The sequence below is a fragment of the Sander vitreus genome, chromosome 21, assembly GCF_031162955.1.
Source record: "Sander vitreus isolate 19-12246 chromosome 21, sanVit1, whole genome shotgun sequence".
Taxonomy (NCBI): domain Eukaryota; kingdom Metazoa; phylum Chordata; class Actinopteri; order Perciformes; family Percidae; genus Sander; species Sander vitreus.
Window position 1 is genome coordinate 9,336,673 of NC_135875.1, and position 21,802 is coordinate 9,358,474.

Genomic DNA, 21,802 nt, shown 5'->3' on the forward strand with positions numbered 1-21,802 from the left:
AAATTGCCAGAAATGTGGCTTTAGTAGAGGTTCTTGAGGATCTTGGACTACAAAAGTTAGTTTTTGCATCCGTCAGCCAAGGCTCTCTATCTTTATCTTCCTTTCCATACGATTGTTTGTGTTTCTGTCTTGTTTCCTGGCTCACAATCTCTCCCTTTCACCTATTTAAGCAAACGTTATCCATAAATTGTAGTGAAATCTAATTTTCTCAAGGCTTTGGGGTGCCAAAGGGAATAAACAAAAGCAGCCAAAGTTTTTGACCTCTGTGGCTGCTGACCATAAAGATAATCAGTCCAGGCTCACAGTCCTGGCTTCCATCCTCCCTCTGACAGACAGACAAATAGATCTGCCCGGAGTTACAGTGTGAGTTAAGCCGGGAGGGAATACTCGCTCTACTTGTTCTCCATCCTGTTCTGTCCGTTCTCACAGTCCACTGACCTTCCTATGACCAACACTCCCTGCGTGTGGGGGTCACTGACTGAGAGAAGAAGCCACGCGTGGTCATCAGTCAGACGGTCAGATCTGGCCTGAAGGAAGCCTGTCTCTTTTAGGTGATCTAGGAGTTTTTGGCCCCATCTGTTGTCCTATACATGCACATACAAAGCAATGTCCTTGTGAAAAAATTAATGCTGGATGGAAATCAAAAACAGCATCCGCTCCAGTTGACTAGCACAGCAAAAAGTTCCAGCAGCATCCAGCAGTCCCCCTGCCTTCTTGCCCTAAAAGGTAGCATCTGCGCTGCTGACCTTCTTGTATTCATGCTTTTTACTGATTTAAAATTTCAAATCTGTACACTCTGAGTTAGAGTTCAGATGCCTCTTTCATCACTAAATTTAGCTTAGTGATAAAAGGAAATGGTGCGGAAAAAGTCAGGAACCTGGAGCATGGACTCTTCCCCTGTCTCCATGTCATGCAGAAAGCAGATGCTTTTGTTTTCCCATCCCACTTGTCATTAAGGTTATGTGTCTGAGGCCCCACAGTGTTGAAAGATGGACACACAGGGAGTAGACGGAGGCTGGGGGAGGATGTGTGATGACTGGATTCAAGGTTTCTGGTGTTTTTGCTTTGTCAGATGAGGTGTGACAGCAGACCTCCTCCTCGTCTGTCTACCTGCCTCAATGTGTCTCCCTCCTTAGGTATTTTCTTGCCGTCAGCAACTATTAATAACTCCCTGTTAGGGTATGGGACACGGCAGGGTCTCCTTTGGTTGGCCTCACGTATTCCTCCTCACTCACTTTCACCTAATCCCTCCAGCACTGGGGACAGGAGTGAACTGCCAACAACAATAGGAGCTGCCAGGGTTTGATAAAGAGGCTGTGCTTCGGGGTGCAGGGACCCTGTGGAATTGAGGCCCGATTCCATGACACAGATGCCTTAAAATCATCAACAGAGTTTCTGAGCAAAGGGGTCACGTTCAGGTTGTATATTCACAGAGGGTTCAGCAGGAAACTGCATTTGTTGACACACGAGCTGAGAGAAAAGCTATAAGTTTTCTTTCTTGAAAAAACTTTTAAGATTTAACGTGTTAATCCGTGATCTGGTGGAGAGGTGCTGGTAGGCAGATTTTGTTACCTTTGGACAGAGCCAGGCTATAGCTGTCCCCCCCTGTTTCCAGTCTTTATGCTAAGCTAAGATAACCAGCTGCTAGCTACTGATCCATATTGTACCTACAGATATCAGAGTGATATCGATCCTCTCATTTGACCCTCGGCAAAAAAACAGACAAGTGTTTAAGTGTATCGAGCTACTCCTTTAACATTACTATTATACTATTATACATACTATTACTAATGTCTCGTAATGCTAAATTTGATTGGCTGATTCCAGTATTTTTAGACTGAAATACAGTATATTCATATTAGCCAATTAATTAGTATATACATGGTTCAGTAGATTCACTATTTGCACAGAAGAGCAGTGTGGAGAGGGCTTTGAAATAGCATTCAGACCTTCATTTTAGGATATAAAATCCACCCAAAATACAACTGAATAGTTAAAGGACAATTCCGGCGCAAAACGAACCTATGGGTTAATAACAGATGTGTACCCACTCTGTCGCTCTCTGGGACATGTTTTCATGCTAATCGAATGTGTTTGTAGCTTGAAAGAAGCTAGCGCGGACCGCTGATTAGCTTACGCTAGTATTCGGGGAAAAGGGAAAGTAAAAACAAATCGCTATTTTGTACCACTAAAAAGGCTCAAAATATCACCAAACTTCAACGGTAATATAATGAGGGTCCCTAAATGTTAACCGAAGCATTGAGAACTTTGTAAGTGTACAGACTTTTATTGAAAAGATATATTATAAAGACAATCGCGTTCATGTTTACATGGCGATGCAAACTAAAATCGAAAGCAATTTGCTCAATATACCTGAAATAATCGCACCGATGTAAAACATAACTTGTCTAGTGTACTTACTCGGTGGATAACTGTCCATCTGGTCCCTCTGGTCTGGGTCGCCGTCTCCAATTTATTTTCGGGACATGGAAAAAAGTTTCAAGTACAGCCCTGTTTATCAGAGAGGGGAAATCTTCAGACTGTACAAAACACTGCGTCTCTTGGGTGTCGCGATGCAACAGGTCCCACTCCGTGCAACACATACACTCCTGTTTGGTGGCCATAGCTTCACAATGTCCGCAGATACACCACCAGTTTCCCGAAGTATGAGGCTGTGTTGCGGCATTGACTTCCGGTAGCTCTCTCTCTCTCGTAACCCTTTCACGGAGCTCCCGCAGCTCTTCGTTCAATAAACGGTGTGTACATTTACAATGTTCTCAATGCTTCGGTTAACATTTAGGGACCCTCATTATGCTATCGTTGAAGTTTGGTGATATTTTGAGCCTTTTTAGTGGTATAAATAGCGATTTCTTTTTGCCCCAAATACTAGCGCTGTCAGCTAATCAGCAGTCCGCGCTAGCTTCTTTCAAGCTACAAACACATTCAATTAGCATGAAAACATGTCCCAGAGAGCGATCGAGTGGGTACACATCTGTTAATAACCACTAGGTTCGTTTTGCGCCGGAATTGTCCTTTAACTGAATGGTTAAAGTTAAAGTTTCAAAGTTTGAATGCGTGTGGAAGCACCAAAGACACAAAAGAACACCCCAAATCCCAGAAAAAGTGTTTTATTCATAATATGGGCACTTTAAAATATGAAAAATGCAGTGGTTTGGGGGGATGACCTCAGAAGTTCCACGACCATGGCTTTGGCAGTCTGGCAATGGATTTTGTTTAAAATGCAGATGGAAATTTATAAATGGATGTGGATACAAATTAACCACGCTTATTTTTTTATGCTCCATGGGTCATCGATGCGCTAAAAATGAACGAGCCCCAACTGTGTGCTCCATCTGCACGCTCTGATGTATGATGTGATGTTTACAAACAATCTCTTTGAGAAAGCCAAGAATATTCCACTTCCTGGGTGCATCAGCTGAACTAGAGCTATATTCCTTCCGGGGATCAATGAACCATGGATGACTGATGAGCTAATTCAGCATTATTTGGAAATCAATCAACAACTTTAGAAACAGGGTGAAATGATGTTGAAAGCTGATTAATCGTTTGTAAGCATTCATTACAGAAAATTGTTTTAAACTGCCCATATTATGAAAAAAATCACTTTTTCTGGGATTTGGGCTGTTATTTTGTATCTCTGGTGCTTCCACACGCATACAAACTTGGAAAAAAAACATCCATGCTGTTTTGAGTGAAATAGGGGTTTCTGAATGTGTCCTGCCTTCAGTCTCCGGGTGAGCTGTTCAAAATCGGCAGGGCTTTTTACGTCGCTAGCCGAAACGAGGTGGCTAAACGTAGCATGCTAGTGCTAGCATACTAGCTCGTTCTGAATGGCAAAACACTACTACAACACACACTCGTTCACCATAATCTACAATCCCTATTCTAAAAAGTCCCTATTCTGCAGGTATTCCACGCAAAGTTGGAAGTGTGCCCTCGTTTAGAAGAAGTCTCCCAGCTAATCCTGCCTTGTACTACTGAACTTGTAGAAACAAACAGCTAGTTAGATGATGTGATCTTACCTAGCTACTGTGCATATGCGACTGCCAACAAAGATGTTACAGCAGTGAGAGGTCTCACTCTGTAGCTAAAACAGAGACCTGAACACAGGGTGAAAAGAGGAGCTGCAGCAATGTGCAGTACAACAAAAATATGGTGTTTTTTGATAATTAAACCATGTGAACTATTCTGGTACAAAATACAATTATGAACCTGAAAATGAGCATAATATGGCCACTTTAATGAAAGCTGGTAGAGATTTATGAATGCTGAGCGGTTGGGAAACGTATCGTATTGCTTAATAAATTGGACATTTAGTTCCTTGTCTTAGTACACACCATACCTGTTGCAAATGCATAAGGGTTCTGACCTTGCACGTTACGCTAAAGTCAATTTCTCTTTAAATAATTTAGTTTGTTGTTTTGGTTCTGGTTCCAATCTTGTAATCTTCTTCTTCTGTCAATCAAAAGAACTCAGGGTCAGGGTGCACAACCAAGTCCACCTAATACATAAAAAGCAGATTTACCAGAAAGAGGGAGGACATCTCCCTCACTGACATAACCAGAGGGGTGAAAGACATAAAGGGAGGGAGAGTAAATTAGTATTCAGCCCTTAATTGTTTGATTTCCCGGAGGGCGTGCAAGACAGGGGAGAAGGGCAGGAAGAAAGGGGGGGAGGGCGTACAAGTACAGACAGACTTAATAAATTGAATTGCTGTTTTTTTTTTGTATGTGCATTTGCCCTTGTGTAAAGAATGATAGGCTTGATTGTTTGAAGCTCCCTAGCCGCTTATTAGTTCAAGCACGAGGTTGCAATGAATATAGATGCATGAGCTTTTGGCCAGTTCTTTGCAAGCCATTTGAATTAATGGGAATGCTCAAAGCTGTTGCATTAGCATGACCCGTCCTGAAAATGACTTTGCATTCACCTCCTCCTCAGTACATCCTCCAGTTCTCAGCCTTAACGCACATAATGATCTTGAAAGAAAATTATATAGAAAACAGACCAGGAAGATGTGATGCAATTAATTGCTTTGAGGCTGCATATAAAGCGTATTGTTTCCATTTTGAATGTATCAACAGTGAGGAATGTAGTCAATTTCCATCTGCAGGCTTTCAGTATTTCCTGATTTTGCTACAGGGTAGAAGACATGAGGTATATATCTCTGGGATTTCTGCCTCCACCCCAATACAATACAAGTTTGTGGTGCTTACAATATTGTAAAAAGAAGCATTGAAATATTCTTTGGTAGAAAGTAAGAAGAACATTTTGTTTCACAGTTTGTAAAATACTTTAGAAAACCATTACAGTTCTATAATGCCCTACTGATTTTTCAACGGTTGAAGAATGGTTGAATAAGACGTTTAGGAAATCAGGCGTAGAGTGGTGTGGTTTGCTGATAGTGTTGAAAGAAAAGAATGTATTGCATGATCTCTAAGCCATAAGCCTGATGTGTGGGGAGCACAAACACAATCCTCGTTGTAGAAACAGCTTGTGCAGCGATGCCTGCATGTGTACAAGGCACACACACATGCGCCCACACGGACATGCGCATAAATCAAGCCAATCTACCAGCACATTCGGCGATTCCTGCTCACAAACAGGGACACACTCTCTGTTTCTCTCTCTCCCACACCCCCGCACGCTGACACACAACCAGGGCACGTTCTGAGGGAGATGAAGAGGCAGAGAAGAGGCACGCTCTCTGCCACAGAGGAACAGAAGCCCCGGGGGCAGATAGGAGTAGAAAGCAGGATGAAGGATCTCCCCTCCAGTGATCCACAGCACCAAAGGCGATTTGAGCACCCGGCATAATTAGTTTCAGATAACAATGTCACTGGCCCATGCCACTAAAAACAGAAAGAAGAAAAATAAATATCCACCTGGGACAAACTGCCAAGATCTTTCACTTTTTATTTGTTTTCTTACAATTTAGATTTAATTGTTATCACTTGTCTAATTCCGAGCATGAGACATATTTAATCCATATATTCCACGTGACCGGAAGTGGAGCATTTAGAGTTCACACTGAGCCAATCAACTGCCTTTGATGAGTCACATGGGATTACTTTTCCCTTGCCCTTGGGGATCATGATATCATGAGCAATAAAGTGATATTAATGTATTTTTAGAAGAAAGGAAAGCGACTTGCCCTGCCATAAATCATGAGTGAGCAGGTGATGATTTGCTGGCCTCTCATAGACACAATTTGTCACATATGCATGCATGCATTTGGGCGACAGACACTGTGGTGTAAGCAAAACACATGAGAGCCAGATGCGACTTGATGCTACATGTCGACAAGTGACAACAGGCGCAAAAACAAAAGAGGGAACAATTATGTGGGAAAACATCTGACTCGAAGTTGCCCTTTTTCTGTAGTTATCCTGTTTGAGACTGTTTGAAGTTATGTTTTTGTGAATCTTACAACACGACCATACATAGATCATTGTAAAACCAGACAACCACTAGGAAGTTAAACAAATGTGGCATTTTATTAAGTTTTCATTGTGCTTGTCAGACTGGAATGGCTGGACTATGTGTCACTCCATACTGAATTGTGGTGCAGCAAGAGACAAAGTGGTCCCATAATATGGTGAGTCAGCAGCATGTTTGCTTAATGTCCAATAATAATTCTTAAGCGTTTCCTGGTCTGCCCTCACTATGGTTGAAGTGTCATTAAGTTCAGCAACTGAAACTAACTGCTAGGTTAAGATTGTGGTCATGGTTACCGTCCACTCTGACCTCCTGCCTGAGAGTTTCTGTGGTCATATAACAGTATCACGCCACTTCCACCTGGCTTCCACCAGTCCTCTTGATGGGAAAGTATAAGTCATTCTAAGCATGTGAAGATTCGACCAATGCCCTTCTTTTTTTGGGTGAGGACAGACTTTGGATATGTATGGGATCTACACAACAGCACATCCCTGGTTCCTCTCTGAGCTTTCTCTCTTTCTTGGTCTGCTGATCACACTGCCTTACTTTATATACATACTCAGTCTTTTTAGCTGTATAGGTGTAGTAGTGAGGATCCAAATGTTAGGATGTCTGGCTTCTTACTGTATATGAGATACAAGTCTATTTTATTTCAACAGCAGCAGACCTTCTGGTTAGGACCATCTTGGGTGTACTTTTTGTACTCGTAACATTTAAGAAACTATATCTGTTGTTTGATATAAACTAACAGACCTATGTATCTCAGTATAGTCTGCGGCATTATCTTCACACTTTATCAAAGATTAGTGTTGCACTTCTGTCCTAATTCCAATTATCTTGTCCATTGTTAGGGTGGTATTCATCATCCAGTCGCTGTAATTGGGATCCTGTGAAGTCATCAATCACACAGACATTGCACAGTGATGACACTTTATTGATTTCACGGGGCATGCCTGGGCTTAACCACATCAATCTACAGGTGACTGTCACTGCAATAATTGCGTGCCACTGCTACTAATGGCTACTGTTTGACCATCTCGCTCACCAACACAGGTGTAAAGAAGCATAATGAGGCTGTAATGATAACTGTACAAAAGCCCGAAGATAAACCTCTGCTTTCTATGAAAAGCTTTCATTTTTGCATTTTCAACACACGCAAGTTTGCTCGCTACTGAATATGGCAGCTTATACGAAGCAAGTCAAAACCGTCTGCCTTGACTTTCCCCCATCCCCCTCCTCCCTCTTACTTGAGCAGAAATCATTGGCTGGCATGCTCTAACAGTTCAGTTCATGACATGCTTGGTGAAGACTGGGAGTTGCAATGAGCTCAGGGTAAGCAGGGGGAATTCTGCTTCTCTGCTCTACTTGGCACTGGCCTGCAACACTGCCTGATGTCAGACAGATCACAGCCAGGAAGACTGGAAGACTGGCCCTCTTCCCTTGCGCCTGGAAAAAGAATGTTACTAACACTGCGACAAGGTTTTTTTGGCCTGTGGGGGGGGGGGGGTCCATGCACATGATCCCACTTTTTCCACGCGGAGCTGGGTTCTTGCCACATAAAAGCGAAGGGACATTATTACTACCACATTGCCTCACGAGTCTCTCCATTGAAATGTAATGTACTAATTGGAGCTCCTAGATTAGCTTTTACAAGAAACGTATTTCTTTGATGATGATTTCATCTGCTCTAGATGTTTATATTTACATCTGTTATAACTTTCCCTTACAGAGCAGGGCTTACATGTGCTAGAGAGATACTTGCTCTCCAAAGGCCTAATGCCTAGCTTTTCATTTATCATCGTTAACTGTAGGATTTGTCCAGAAGTTCCTGATTAGATTGTCTGAGTTTAATGAGACATATCGAAGCCTTTGAATGGGAAATCGCTGCACATTGATCCAGCTTGTTCTCCAACAATAGTAATGAAGACTGTGGTGTCAATGTACGAGTCATAGCAAGTCAATTAAGGATATATTCTTCATGCACTTTTTTTTTTAACATACTTCCATTTGCCCTAACCTTTTCTTTGCTCGATTATACTTATAGTTGGATACCTTATCAAGGGAAAAGGGAGAGTCCTGTAGAGCTTAAATTTGGAAACCCATTTGTGACTACTGACTGAAAAATGTGCTATTTTATATTCAGCCGAATAGAACAGATCCATGATGCTACAGCATGGGCAAGCTGTTTTGTAGGAAACACTGTCTTTTTCTTACAATAAAGTTTTTCTTTCTCTACTTTGCCTGTCACATAATTTAATTTTTAATTTGATTACACTTTTTAATTTAGAAAGATTTTTTTCAAGTGTCTCAAGCAGTACAAACTCTCCTCTATCCTCTATAACACTGATAATGGCCTGGGAGTGACTTTGGTTCAGTTGTCAATATTTCTGTATGCTTCAGTGTTTTGGTATTGCGGTAATCACATCACAAGTTTTCTGTACGAGAGAAAGATGTCCATTTGTGTGTCGTTATCAATAGAAAACCAATGTTACATCAGCATATAAAAGCTGTTTATGTGCTGTAAAGGGCCTTTCTTTCTAGGTCGTATGCAGCACTCACCTACAAATGAGACCTCCTGTTTGCCGGTGATTGATTAGGCACTAACTCCAATTCATCAAGCCTGTTGCAATCAATATATCTCACAAGGCAACATTTGCTTTACTCGCATAAAAGCAGAGCAAACCCTAGCAATGAAGACTACATGTAAAAAAATGATCCAAATTTGTTGAGATATCACCAAAAAGATCAATTTTCTGAGGTTAGCATGGTTGTATTCTCTCATTTAGAATGTTCACAGCAGGGTGTGTGTTTGAATAGTAAGCCTTGACATTTATTTCTCTATGCGAATATATTCCATTTTGATAAGACATTGTGCAAATCCCGGTGTCATTTCCCTGTACAAAGAGAGAGAGAAAGGCTGACAATGTTAAACAGAGATACAACAGAATAAATATGATAATTGAATGCAGGAAGAACAGAAGTGACATTTAGTTGCTGGCATTCAGGATTAGCTTGAAGTGACGTTGTTGTCTTTTTGTCTGTGTTGTCAAATCTACTGACAGGCAAATCTGACTCTTCCCCCCAACCTAATATACTTTCTTTTAAAAAAGTTTTTCAGCCTGGAGACAGCATGGCAATACATAACTGTAATTATAGGTATTGTACCTGTCTAACAGATGTAGAGAAGTTAACAAATATTTCTCTGTCAGTTTTAAGACAAACTAATGCAGCAGTACCACACATCTCAGGGATATTTACCTCCTGTCGTGTCACACTTGCAGTCATTATGTGTTTTTGTGGCTTAATGATGAAAATGGTACTCCTGGATGGTGTTTTTTGTTTGCAGTTCGGATTGCAACTCTGATTTGGTGGTTTATCATGTTCTATCCCATTAAAGAATAGGTTCATAATTTCCAAGTCTGTCTTTAAACAATAGCCGGCTGCACATATAAAGGTTGGAACAGGTTTCCCCTTATGTTTATATGGACCATTAAAAGATTCCTTACTAAATCACTTTCAATGTAAGTGATGGGGGGACATACTTTCCTCATTAGGCACTAGGGTTAACTGCCGTTGCCAGGAAACAGTCTACTGTAATCTTGGCACCCATTGCAACCTATGCTATGAAGCTACTAACCATGTGAGTTAGCAGCATAGGAACGCTAGTGACAAGCCAAGTCAGTTGCAATTCCAGTGTACTGCTGAGACAGGAATATAGGTTACCAACCAAAGAATGGTTGGGACAAACGTCTCATTTAGAACCACTGGCCTCTCATTTACTGCTGTTGGTCCATCAGTAACTAGATTAGTCATCTGTTTGACACAGAAAGGACCTCAGAAATAAGACAAGAGAGGCCAGTGGTTGCCATGTCTATACGTAGGAAACTCGTAGAAGTAGGAAAGAAGTAAAAGAATATTAGTTGTCTTCCACTACCATTCTGCTAACAATGCAAGAATGCCAATAATGGTGGACTGAGGTTTCTTGGTTTCATGTTGCAGACAGACTACAGTGTAGCTCCTTGGTTGCTGCAGACACATGAGTGTCTTTTATACCCACACTCTCCTAGAGTGTTGCAGGCAATCAGTGGAGCAGACACATACGCATACACTCACCACACTTGATTATCTTTTGTGGGCAGATGTTGAGGTTGTGTGTGTGACCGAGAGCATAGACCTAATTAAGACTGAAGAAACACGTCATTTTATTTGGCTTTCTCTCCTCTTTGGCTTTCGCTTTGATCCAATGATTATTACCAGCTCTTTGGCTCAGCAGAGGAGTTGAGGGTGGGGAAGCATTGTGTCTCATGCTGACAGCTCCCAAACAAAATAACCCCCCTCCCCAGGTTGTTACAGCTGACACTCCCGGCTGGGTTGTCAGCGGTGAGGTCAGTAAGAGAATCCAGCTGCCTGCTGAGGTTTGTTCCTCTGCTGTGGATTAGCAGCACCAGCCAACCATCTGCTGGTGTCCTGTGGTGTAATACTGTACATGCACTCGCTGTATCTACAATACATGGACTCACTTGTACAAATCATGAACACAAATACACATGCTCATGCTGTAATAATCAACCCAGGAGGGGTCCACATAGCTTTTTTGGATCTCAGCTCAGTTGTTGATCTATTTCTGCTGTTGATCCTCTTTCCCCCTTGCTGAGTGTCCTTCCCTCCGCCAGAGCAGCGCTCGGTGAACTCGGTAGGTGACGAGAAGGGCAGCCATCATTGTAGTATGGCTGTGATGGCTTTCTTTTTGCAGTGACAGGTCAGCACAGTTTGGCAGTTATGTGGTGCACCCAACCAAAAATCTTTTGAGTGTCAAATAATAAATCACACCCCTATATATATATATATATATATATATATATATATATATATATATATATATATATATATATATATATATATAAAGTCTACAGGTCAGGAGTCAGTCTGAAAGGTTTGTAGTTTGCTGCTTCTTGGAGGACAGCAACTGTAGAACACTTGGATTGAACCAATGGATTCCATTGGTGACCCAGAGCCACAGCACAACTGAAAAGCATCAAAATTGTGTAGCATAACTCACTTATATGCTGGATGTTCAGAATGAGTGAGACAGCCGTAAATGCTTTTCCGCTGGGGACAAAATATTGAAGGGTCATTCTTGACTGTGTTAACAGCAGCTTGACAAATACATACTCAACACAACATCCTACTTACTTGTTGTTTTTGGTCACATGATGACAACTGAACCATCTCCATGACAACTTAGCAACTCCATCATTAGATATGGTTTAAATCTTAAATCAACAAGGAAGTGAGTGACACCTTGTGTCAAGAATATTTATATAAATTACCAGTAGGTTTTGAAATTACTGCTGATCATGTGTAGGTGGCTTTAGACTACAGGGAGTGGTTGCTTCATAGTAAACGCCTAGTGAAAAGCTTTAATTCTGAAGCAGTGATACCAAAACTTGAGTTTGCTATAATGGAGATAAATGAGTAGGTTCCACATTACCAAGGTATTGTGGTAATCTTCCCAGCCCTACATGGTAGTGATCGCTGAATGTATGTTGCTCTTTCATCAAAAGGCAGAAAGAGAGCAGCGCATAATGCCTCTGTTCGCATGCAGCAGAGATTCCCTGTGTTGATTTATTGTGCTTTCTAGATATAAACTGTAAATGGATCACTTGGTAACCTCAGAGAGTCACTTTATAGTGTTACTGATTCCCATCTGTAACTAAAAATGATGTCTTTACTGTTTTCCTGTCAATATAATCTCGCCATTTAAGTTTTTATCAGATCATACTTTTATGTCCATCTGCTCATTAATTGTCGCAATGTGTAAGCTTATTACTGTTCTACCATATCTCATGGAATGAGTTATGGCTTCTTCATGGTGCATGCATGTGGTGTGAAACTGGCTTAATAGAAAACGTCACAGCATCTTTTAGTTTTTTTTATATCAAATGTCTTTCTTGATGCCTACAGCTTCAATTTATACTCAAGCAGTGTTACGTTTTAAATCACATCAGGCTGTTTATCTTCCATGCAAGTCTGATTTAATGATTTAATGATTGATTTTTTTTTAGAATGAAGCCCCTTAAGGTCACTTCTGAGCGTTTGTTGTCTTTGTTTATTCTTTCTAGGGGGCTGTTTGCAAGTAACTATACAGAAACCCATTACCTGGAAGATGGCATTGCGGTCACAGGCTCTCACAACTTCACGGTATGTTAACAACCTTTTATTTTCGGTTTCTTTATTTTCTGCTGACACAATTCTTCAGCACCCACCCATCAGCTGTTGCAAATCTCTGTGGAACCCTTCCATTGTGCACTTGTTAGGGTCAGCGACGAAGTAAATAAAAATTGATGTCGCAGTTAGACTTTTAAGCCACCTGGAATTGGGTAGTCTTGCGCATTAAGATGATAGTATAGGTGAGTGGGCCCATTTTTTTTCTCTGTTAGCAGATTCATATATGATTAAATAAAAGGCGGACAGAGGTCAGAGAAGCTTTTTATAATAGATAAACTTCAAACCATCCCACCAAATTACTTGGAACGTGGGTCTGCAAGAAAATATGAAACTAGTGAACATCTAGGTGCACTTTAGACGTCACACTGACTGTAAAATATTCAGCACCTATCATTGCATTCATGAGCCTTGTACTTGTTAAACTGAGATTGCACACTATCTTGATTACATTTGGAAAGTCTCTCAAATGACAATGCAAGTTTTTACTTATTCTGACTCAGAGAGTTACATCGTTTTTTGACCATTGCTGCAACAGGGTGACGTGTCAGCTATTTAATTTCATAACTTACAAAAATATATCCTCTTTTTTTGCTGTTTATGATTAATCACTTCTAGATTAAACCTCCAGAGTTGTATTTTCTCCAATCAATCACGGTGGGGGTTTGTTCTTTTTTGCAATTTCTTGTGATTTACTTTAGTGTTGTAATACATATTTCTCATCTTCATTAAGCTCAGTTGGGTTTTTCTCAGCAAAATATGTTCTGCTTTCAAATACAGTGGGTCTTTGAAAACATCTTTCCATGGATCCATAAATATCCCTCTATTGAAGGATTTTTATTTCGAGGTCCAGAAACAGCGAGACTATTGGGAAACTGTAATGCGCCACATAGAACAGTTTTTCAAGCCTCAAAGCTTCCACCTGCTTGCCTGAGTTCAGTGATTTGATCATCTGCAGTTTGGAAAGCAATTAAACGTCTAATTTTTGTTCAGAAAGCATAATAATAGACATCCTGTGAGGTCTTTGTACAGAACGCTTGGCCTACTTATGCTGAAATCCACAAAAGAGGAGATTAAATTAATTCAATAATGGCCAGCCCACACAGTGAAATGAACAACATTTTCCACTTGAGACTGCTGTGAGACCAGAGCGGGACCATCATTGGCTGGGCTCGGCCAGCTCATCAGAATTGCTGCCATTCCAAAGCATAAAGACAATGAAGGACTTTTAGCAGTTCAGCTCATGGTGGACTCTGAGACTCTGAGAGGCTGCAAATGAGATTGCTGGCTGCTGACATGAAGGGATGGTTAGATTGATGGATTAATGGGTGTAGGGCTTCTTCAATTGTTTTTATTATCAAGCTTAATTAATCATTAAATCTTTAAAATATTTGAAGATAATTAAAAAATGTCATCACAATTTCAAACATGCCCAAGATGATGCCTTCGTATTGCTTGCCATTCAAAAGAAAATTATGTAAAACAGAGGAAAGCAGAACATTTTCACATTTAAAAAAAACTTGAACCAGCAAACGAGATAGATTGTGATTAAAAATAAAAAATGTATGGACCAAAGGATCAGTGCCAGTAACCTGTATGTATCCACCTGCTCAGTGTCTTACCAGCTTGGGAAATAACAGAATCTTCCGACTTCCATCCCTCCTCTCATTCCTCTCTCATGACCACAGCCAGTTCTTTATGGGAGGGTCACTTTTTTACTGGAAACGGCCAAATCTTTTGAGAGTGATCTGCAGTTAATTTATTTCTCCTGCCGGCAGGGAGGAGACTGATATAGTGATCTGGGCAAGGGATCTGGAGGGTTCAGTTGTGAGTCAAAGGCAAGGTAGTGCTGGGAGTGACTTCAGCCCTCCCTCGGTTCCCTCTGTCTGTTTCACGTCCTCTCCCTTTCTCACTAAAGTCCACAATACAATAATTGAGTGCCATGTGCTGTAACAAAAGCCATCTACTGGGAATATGAATCACTAGCATAGATACGAAAGAGAACTTAGAATAATAATTGCATAGTTATGATAAACAATGTAATGTTCACACCCGGGGTTGCCTCCCACAATAATCTGGGTATTAGTTGTTAATTTTTCTTATTCCAGATATGAAGGTGTAAGCACTTTCCTTTCTTTCTGCAGAAACCTTAGAAAGAAAAAGTCTATTCATATCCTTTATATCGATGCATCACAGTCATGATCTCATCAAAGAAACATGAGGTGGTAGCATTAACTCAGCGCACTAAATCCAGCACTGCTGCTCCTCTCTGCACTAAGATTTCATATTTCATGTAATGGGCTGTTCTTTCTTTGCACCTTTCTACCTCGCTATAATGGATAGTTCTCTTAGTACACCTCCAGATAGAGATATGGAAAGTGGCCAAACCGACGACGGCTTTGGGTCCACTTCCTGAATGTCCTCTGAATAAGATATTGTCCCTTGGGCGGTAGGTTTGGGTTCTGATAGCCAAAACCATTCAACCCTGTCTCCGAAAAATTATGTTTATATGCTACGTAAGTGTTTTGTCAAATACGTTTTGGATGAAATATAAGTGCTGCATGGATTATCTTCACTAGTAACATTTCTTTCCAGTCCAAAAGATAATAAGTGGATTCTATACTAGGTCCAGATTTGAGAAAATGCTATTGAACCCTAACCTTAAAGGCACTATTTATAAATGCTGTTTAACTAGTGAGAAAACTTGAATTGGATTATCATAGTTTTATTGCAGAATTACTGTGAAAAAGTTCTGTGATTCAGGAATTACTGTAGCAAGGATCACCTTCAACACCAGAAACTCATTCAGACACTGAACATGCTAAATCAGCAGCCTCTCGAGGAGGCCTTGAAGGAGGCCATTGGACATTGAAATGTACTGCCTGCACTCTATATTTAGAAGCAGTCAAAGAGGGGTGGAAAACTCACATTTCCTTGTTTTCCAGAACAGGGTGGCAGACGGACCGCTGGTCAGACCTCGCCTGAGCTAGGCCGTCAAACTGTAGCAGAAGGGCTTTTTACTCCAAACCAGACGCTTCCTCCCCATCCTCTCGCCAGTTCAATAAACAGAGGCTTAATTCACTTTTGTTACTCCCTGCTGCAGCTTTACAGGTGGTCCATGAAAGTGGGTACCTGGGAACGCAGCAGCACGCAAAGGTTGTGCTGGCAGATGTGAGATTGTGCACTGATTTCAACCACCATCAGCCTGTGGGCTGCTGCTAACTGCAAAAGATGACCCCCCAGAGGAAATTTGCTCATATTTCACAGTGATCAGTTGGGACGGCTGTTGTTGAGCTGTGCTTGAACCTAAAGACCAGTTTAGTTTCACATTGGTCCCATTCCTCCTGTCCTAAATTTTAAATACTTTTTCTCTGTGCTCACTCAGGCAAACTGCTACTACCACGGTGAGGTGGAGGGTCATGTCAACTCGGACGTCAGCCTCAGTACCTGTGCTGGTATTAAGTAAGTGTGTCAGACACTTTCTCCCTCATTTCCAAAGCAAATACTTTCCATAGCTGCACCACGTGCACACAGTTTTTCCTATACATATATTTACAAGTGATTATTGCCAGCAGTACCATCTCTGGTACTCACTTTCAGCTTAACCTCCAAACAAAGTGGTTCAGGTAATGTGGCTAAACTGTTGGCTTGTGTACAACCTCTCTGATCAATTATTTTGGTTAGCACAATGCCATCGAAACCATTAAAATGGTCATCAAAGCTATGGAAATCCGATCCAGGTTGTAATATACAGTAATTATCCTTTAAGTCTGACTTGAAGCCAAGTCATAAGTCTCAAGTGTACAACTCTGAGAAATGGCACGTCAACAGGACTCAGTAAGTAATGAATTTTGCTACATTAATACGTTGAGATGACACCCTGTTTATACTGTTGAAAAGCAGTAAACTTGACATATTGTAAGGCTTGAGACAAGTGAAGAAATTCAGATTTGAAAACACTGAAATCGCAGATGTCAAACCAGAGTAATGGTTGCAGTAATATCATTGGACACCTTCAGGAATGTTTTCACAAACCAGCCAAATGTTGACACCCTCTGCGGAGTGATCCGTCTGATTGTGAAGCCCTTGTGTTTGCCCTTGGTCTTAATATATATTCATTTCAGTTTTTCTGCAACCTGTCTGACAACAGATGCACCGAACTTTTGCACAGAGCTCACGAATTGTTCTTTGTTTGGGTTGGCAATGCTCAGACTTTTGGGGAGGTTTAGTATGAGTTCATGTGGTTGTGAATGTTGCGCAAGGTTTGTGAGAATCTCACAGTTTATCCAGACTCACTGCATGAGGATGTCACTTTAAATCACAGTTTAAACATGAGAAGTTAAGAAAGCGGAATCAATGGAAAAACTCGGAGATACTGCTCTTTAGTGCACTCATCACAATGATTTATCATATTTTTTGATTACTTTAGGACACATTAGCCAGGATCCCTTTTATTTCAGCCAGGTCAGATTGACATTCTTTATTTGCTGATCCGATGCGTTTCAGTGCCATTCCAGTCTTTGAATTCTGGAAAAAAAATGAATTGAATATGATGAGGCACCTTGTCTAACCTTTCCTCTCTCTGCAGAGGTTTCATAACTCTTGAAGGCAAATCCTATGTACTGGAACCATCTGCTGATCACTCTGATGGGACTCACTGGATCTACACAGCTGAACACCTCAATTTTGCACCTGGCACCTGTGGCCATGAATTTAACATATCCTACCCCATTGAACATGCAGACAGCAGTCCGTTCAAGGCTTTCGGCACAAGGGTAAGGATCATTAAACTATGCATTTTAGCCACAGCTCCTGTCTATATTGACAATGTGATTTGGAAAAACGTATCTATCTTAAAGATGTCTTACTTCTTTTCTGTAAGTATCTGTTGGGCACTTTACTATGTTGAGAGTAGAGAGATGGGGAATGACATGCAACAAAGGTCCCCAGCCGGACTTGAACCAGTCCGGCTGCCAAGTTGCAGCTTGTTGTCGGCTTTCCTTTTTTTAACAAATCTCCAAGGTTTGCTACTTAGAAGAAATGTTCTTCGGGCAATCTCAGAGAGAACATATATTTTAAAAGCCTTTGACCCCACCAGGTCTTCAACAGGTCAAATTGATCAAACCTGGTTCACGATAGACCATCCATAATCCACTGGAAGTAAATTTGATTTGTGTTTGTCACTCAAATGTTAATGAAAGGTGATTCCAACTGTGTAGAATATAAAACATTACTCACCTTTACCCTCCTTAAAAAGATAATTTGCAATGTAAATATTGGCAAGTGGCCTGTTCGCATCTTTTAGAAGCTACTACTTGTTGAATTATTCACTCATTCCTTCCATCTGATCTAACAGTGTCCATTCGTGATCTAGAATGTATGGACAGCCAGGGTTGATAAATGCCTGTGAAAAGCACATTAGCTGTTAAGTGACACCGTTTGCTCCAAAAGTGAGATCAGACTGCAGCCTTGTACATCATGCCTTCAGCAGGACCTGTCCATCTAGAATTAAAAAGATTGCTTTATTAAAACCCCACCCCATCTCCATCCAACACCCTACACTCAGCCCCTTACTACCTCACTGAGCAGAGGAATAAGTCATGAGGACCATGGTCACAGGGAGTCTCTGTCTTTAGAGGGAATAGGGATTTAAAGATGACGAGCGCTGATACGTGGAAAACAGACTCCAGTGATCTCTATCTGACTGGTGGAGATGACAGTAGAGAATGAACACGGCTGATTTATCAAGTCAATGCAAAGAGATACACAGATAGGTGGTGTTTCTTCACCTTAATTATTTGATATTGAAGCAGAAGTGGTGTGTAAAACAGGAAGTGAGGGAAGAAGAGGGGGAATATTGTGTTCAACATGTATGTGAAGTTTAGGGTTTTGGGGGTTGTTGATACAATTTGAAGATATATTAAAAGTCAATTTATTTTCTACACATCCACTATGTTGGATGCAGAAACCAATATTTCCAATTTTCCAGTTGTATTTTTAGTTTTATAGAGACAAAGAAAAAATGTGTTGTGAAATATGTCTCACCTATATATTTCTAACTCATCGGATTCTATTCAGGAACAGGGATGCTCTTCACTGAGTTGATTAAACATAGTGTGTGTGTGTGTGTGTGTGTGTGTGTGTGTGTGTCGTCTCCAGTGGCCCCCAAGAGACTTGGTAATCACCATAGGGTACATTTAGAGCACACTTGCCCATCCTGGCTTATCTATGGAGGAGGCAGATAAGAGCAAAGAGGATCCAGGCTGCCAGGCCAGCAGCACGGATAAAGAAGCTCAGGTTGAAAGTGGGCCATGGAGTGAAGGCCGAACGCTTAACCAGCAGGATAGTATTTGATCTGCGTGTGTATTTGTGCAAAGACCGAGCTTGTGTGCATGTGTGCAGGTGAGACAGATCCTAGCTCGTTGTGTGGTCGAAGTGAGTTACAGTCTGAGAGCAGCATCTGCTCCATGGCCAGAGGTTGTATTTGTCTTGGTTTGGAAGAGCCCCAAAACAATGTCAGCTCTATACTCTCTCTTTTACTTTTATTTCCCTATACATTCTTTCAATTGTTTTGATTTTTCTATAAATTTGTTGTTATTTATTATCTTTTTCATCATTTTATTTTTTAGCCATGCTGGCCGCATAGCTGCATGGCAATGTCAGTCGGTTCGTTGAAACATTAATGGTACTTTTCTTCCAGCCATCATCAGGTCAAAATCTTAGTTTGTCCAGTATTTGGTTTATGACGAAATACATGCAAAACTAATGACATTTCCATCAAGCTCAGCTGTACTTTGTGTTTAGTGATAATTAGTAAATTCCAACACGCTAAATTAAGATAAACGTGAAAAAACATTATACCTGCTTTGCATCAGCATGTGTTTTTTTGTTGGTGCCATAATTCATTGCAACTAATTCCAAAGAGATTGGACAGTGACTATCTTTGACCACACCAAAAGAGATAAATATACAACAAATGACATTTGAAAACTCCTTTGCGTTTGCTTCAATTTGAACATATGCTCATTAGCTTAACTCCACTGTACTCCAATGCTTGTAGAATCACTGTGAAGTTGTCACATAAATCAATACTGAGTAGATAACATGCTCTTTGAATTTTGGAGAAAAAAAAATATATGTATATGTATACTGCCAACAGTGCAGGCAGCATTGTCCAAAAACAGTGATTTATTAGTTAATATGCTGGTTCCAGTAGAGAATGTTATCTGAGGTAGGTATATCAGATAACATACTTAGCAGCTCTTATTGGGTCAGAAGTGAAGTGTAGCTGATTGCTTTGGTTTGTGTAGAGTGTAGTTCAGGTGAAAAGCCATATTGCGTGGCCAACTGCTAATTTTAGGCTGCCCTTTTCCAGAAAGCTGCGATTAAGTGTGTCCTCCTAATGTCCTTCTTCTTCTCCTCTCTCTTCTCCTCATCTCTCTTCATCTCTTGGTTTATAACTTTGTTATTACCACCCTCTATTTCCTCTTCTATTAATGCTCTTTCTCGCCTCGTCACCAACCTATTCCCTTTCCATTCCCTTTTCACTCACCCCTGGCAGCATAAACGCCACGTCCAGACTACGACCAAATATGTGGAGCTGATCATTGTGGCCGACAACAGAGAGGTAAGCACCGTCTCGACCTCTTCACCCTCTGCTTCTGAATTCCACAGGAAATTGGCTCAGAGGTCACATACTTAGCTGCCCCTCCATCCCTTTGAGACATAGATAAGAGGGCTCTGCCTCTGATGAGTCCACTTCCTCATCCATTTCACTGTCCATCTCCAGCTACATCTCTCTGCAAACATTATTGACAAATAGGCTTCCCTTATGTGTGCTTTGAAGTATTTCAAATCTCAGACTTAAGACCTTAAAGAAGGCAAAGAGAAGAAAGTGACATGAGACATGTATATCACGTGCTTTAGAGCAGTGAGTAAATGCTGCATATAAGACAAGGTGGTTTGAGGTTATCTCATTTCCCAAAGCTCCACTGAGGAGCTCTTTGATGATGGCAGTGGCAGCATGAGCGCCAGTGGAATTAACATGACACCCTGTGAAAACTTTTCTCGAGCTGACGCCGTGTTGATATGTACCAAATAATGCCTTTGATGATAATAAACATTCCAGAGGGCGGATCACCTCTTTTTCTCCTTGCTTTATTGTGCCTGTGTTGTTCAGTTTCAGAAGCAAGGCAAGGACATGGAGAAGGTCAAGCAGCGACTGGCTGAGATCGCCAATTACGTGGACAAGGTAACAATCAAATCAACAGTGTGGGAATGTGCTATAGGCGTGTGATTTATTAGAGGTCGTATCAAGCCTGTGGGGTATTAACCGACCTGCGAGCAGAGGCTGATTGGATTATGAATGGATAATCAATTCCATAACTTGGCTGAGAAATGTTGTGAAGAGGCCCTCTTTGATAAAACATGCCGTGGGTGGCATTGTAATAAATAATAAAACCAAAACCATAAAACCAAAGCGAAACATGATTTATTTATATGGAAAGTCATTCATTGATTAATGTTTGAGGATTTGTTCAGAGCCCCTCGTCATTTTTAAGCGGCCGTTGTATAGCATTTGTGTTTTAATAGGTAATGTAGAGTGAGGAGAGTAACAGAAATGTTCGGAGAGACGGATCATAAGCCCTTAAGCTAAAAACACATCTCTCTCTCCTATACCTCTCCTCAACCTTAAGTTCTACAGGGCTCTGAATATCCGTGTGGCATTGGTGGGCTTGGAGGTTTGGAGTGATGTGGACAAGTGCCCCATCACCCAGGACCCGTTCACCACCTTGCACGAGTTCCTAGACTGGAGGAAAGTCAAGCTGCTGCCTCAGAAGCCTCATGACAACGCCCAGCTAATCAGGTAGATCTGCTATTGGTGCATACACATGTAATAGTTGTGTTCCACAATGCATGTTACTAATTGAGAGTTATGATTTAATTCCAAACATTTTGAGAGCACAAAATAAGAGAATGGTACATAATAGTTTTGGAGTGGTCTTTTATTTACCCCAAGCTAAATTGAATATTATGTTTTGTATTATGAGTTGTTGTTCTTCTTCTTTAGAGCTACCCTCAAATGTACCCTACCATGTGGAACAGACACGGTTTTGTTTCC

General features: G+C 41.0%; 1 protein-coding gene across 1 annotated transcript in view; it reads left to right on the forward strand.

Annotated features, from left to right (window-relative positions):
- Window positions 1-21,802, forward strand: part of adam12a (ADAM metallopeptidase domain 12a) — a 68,130-nt gene that overhangs the window by 22,187 nt on the left and 24,141 nt on the right. Inside the window, exons 4-9 of the mRNA XM_078279844.1 lie at window positions 12,579-12,657; window positions 16,067-16,143; window positions 17,270-17,456; window positions 20,243-20,308; window positions 20,861-20,932; window positions 21,378-21,547. Coding sequence (XP_078135970.1) covers window positions 12,579-12,657; window positions 16,067-16,143; window positions 17,270-17,456; window positions 20,243-20,308; window positions 20,861-20,932; window positions 21,378-21,547 — 651 coding nt within the window. The remainder of the gene's footprint in view (window positions 1-12,578; window positions 12,658-16,066; window positions 16,144-17,269; window positions 17,457-20,242; window positions 20,309-20,860; window positions 20,933-21,377; window positions 21,548-21,802) is intronic.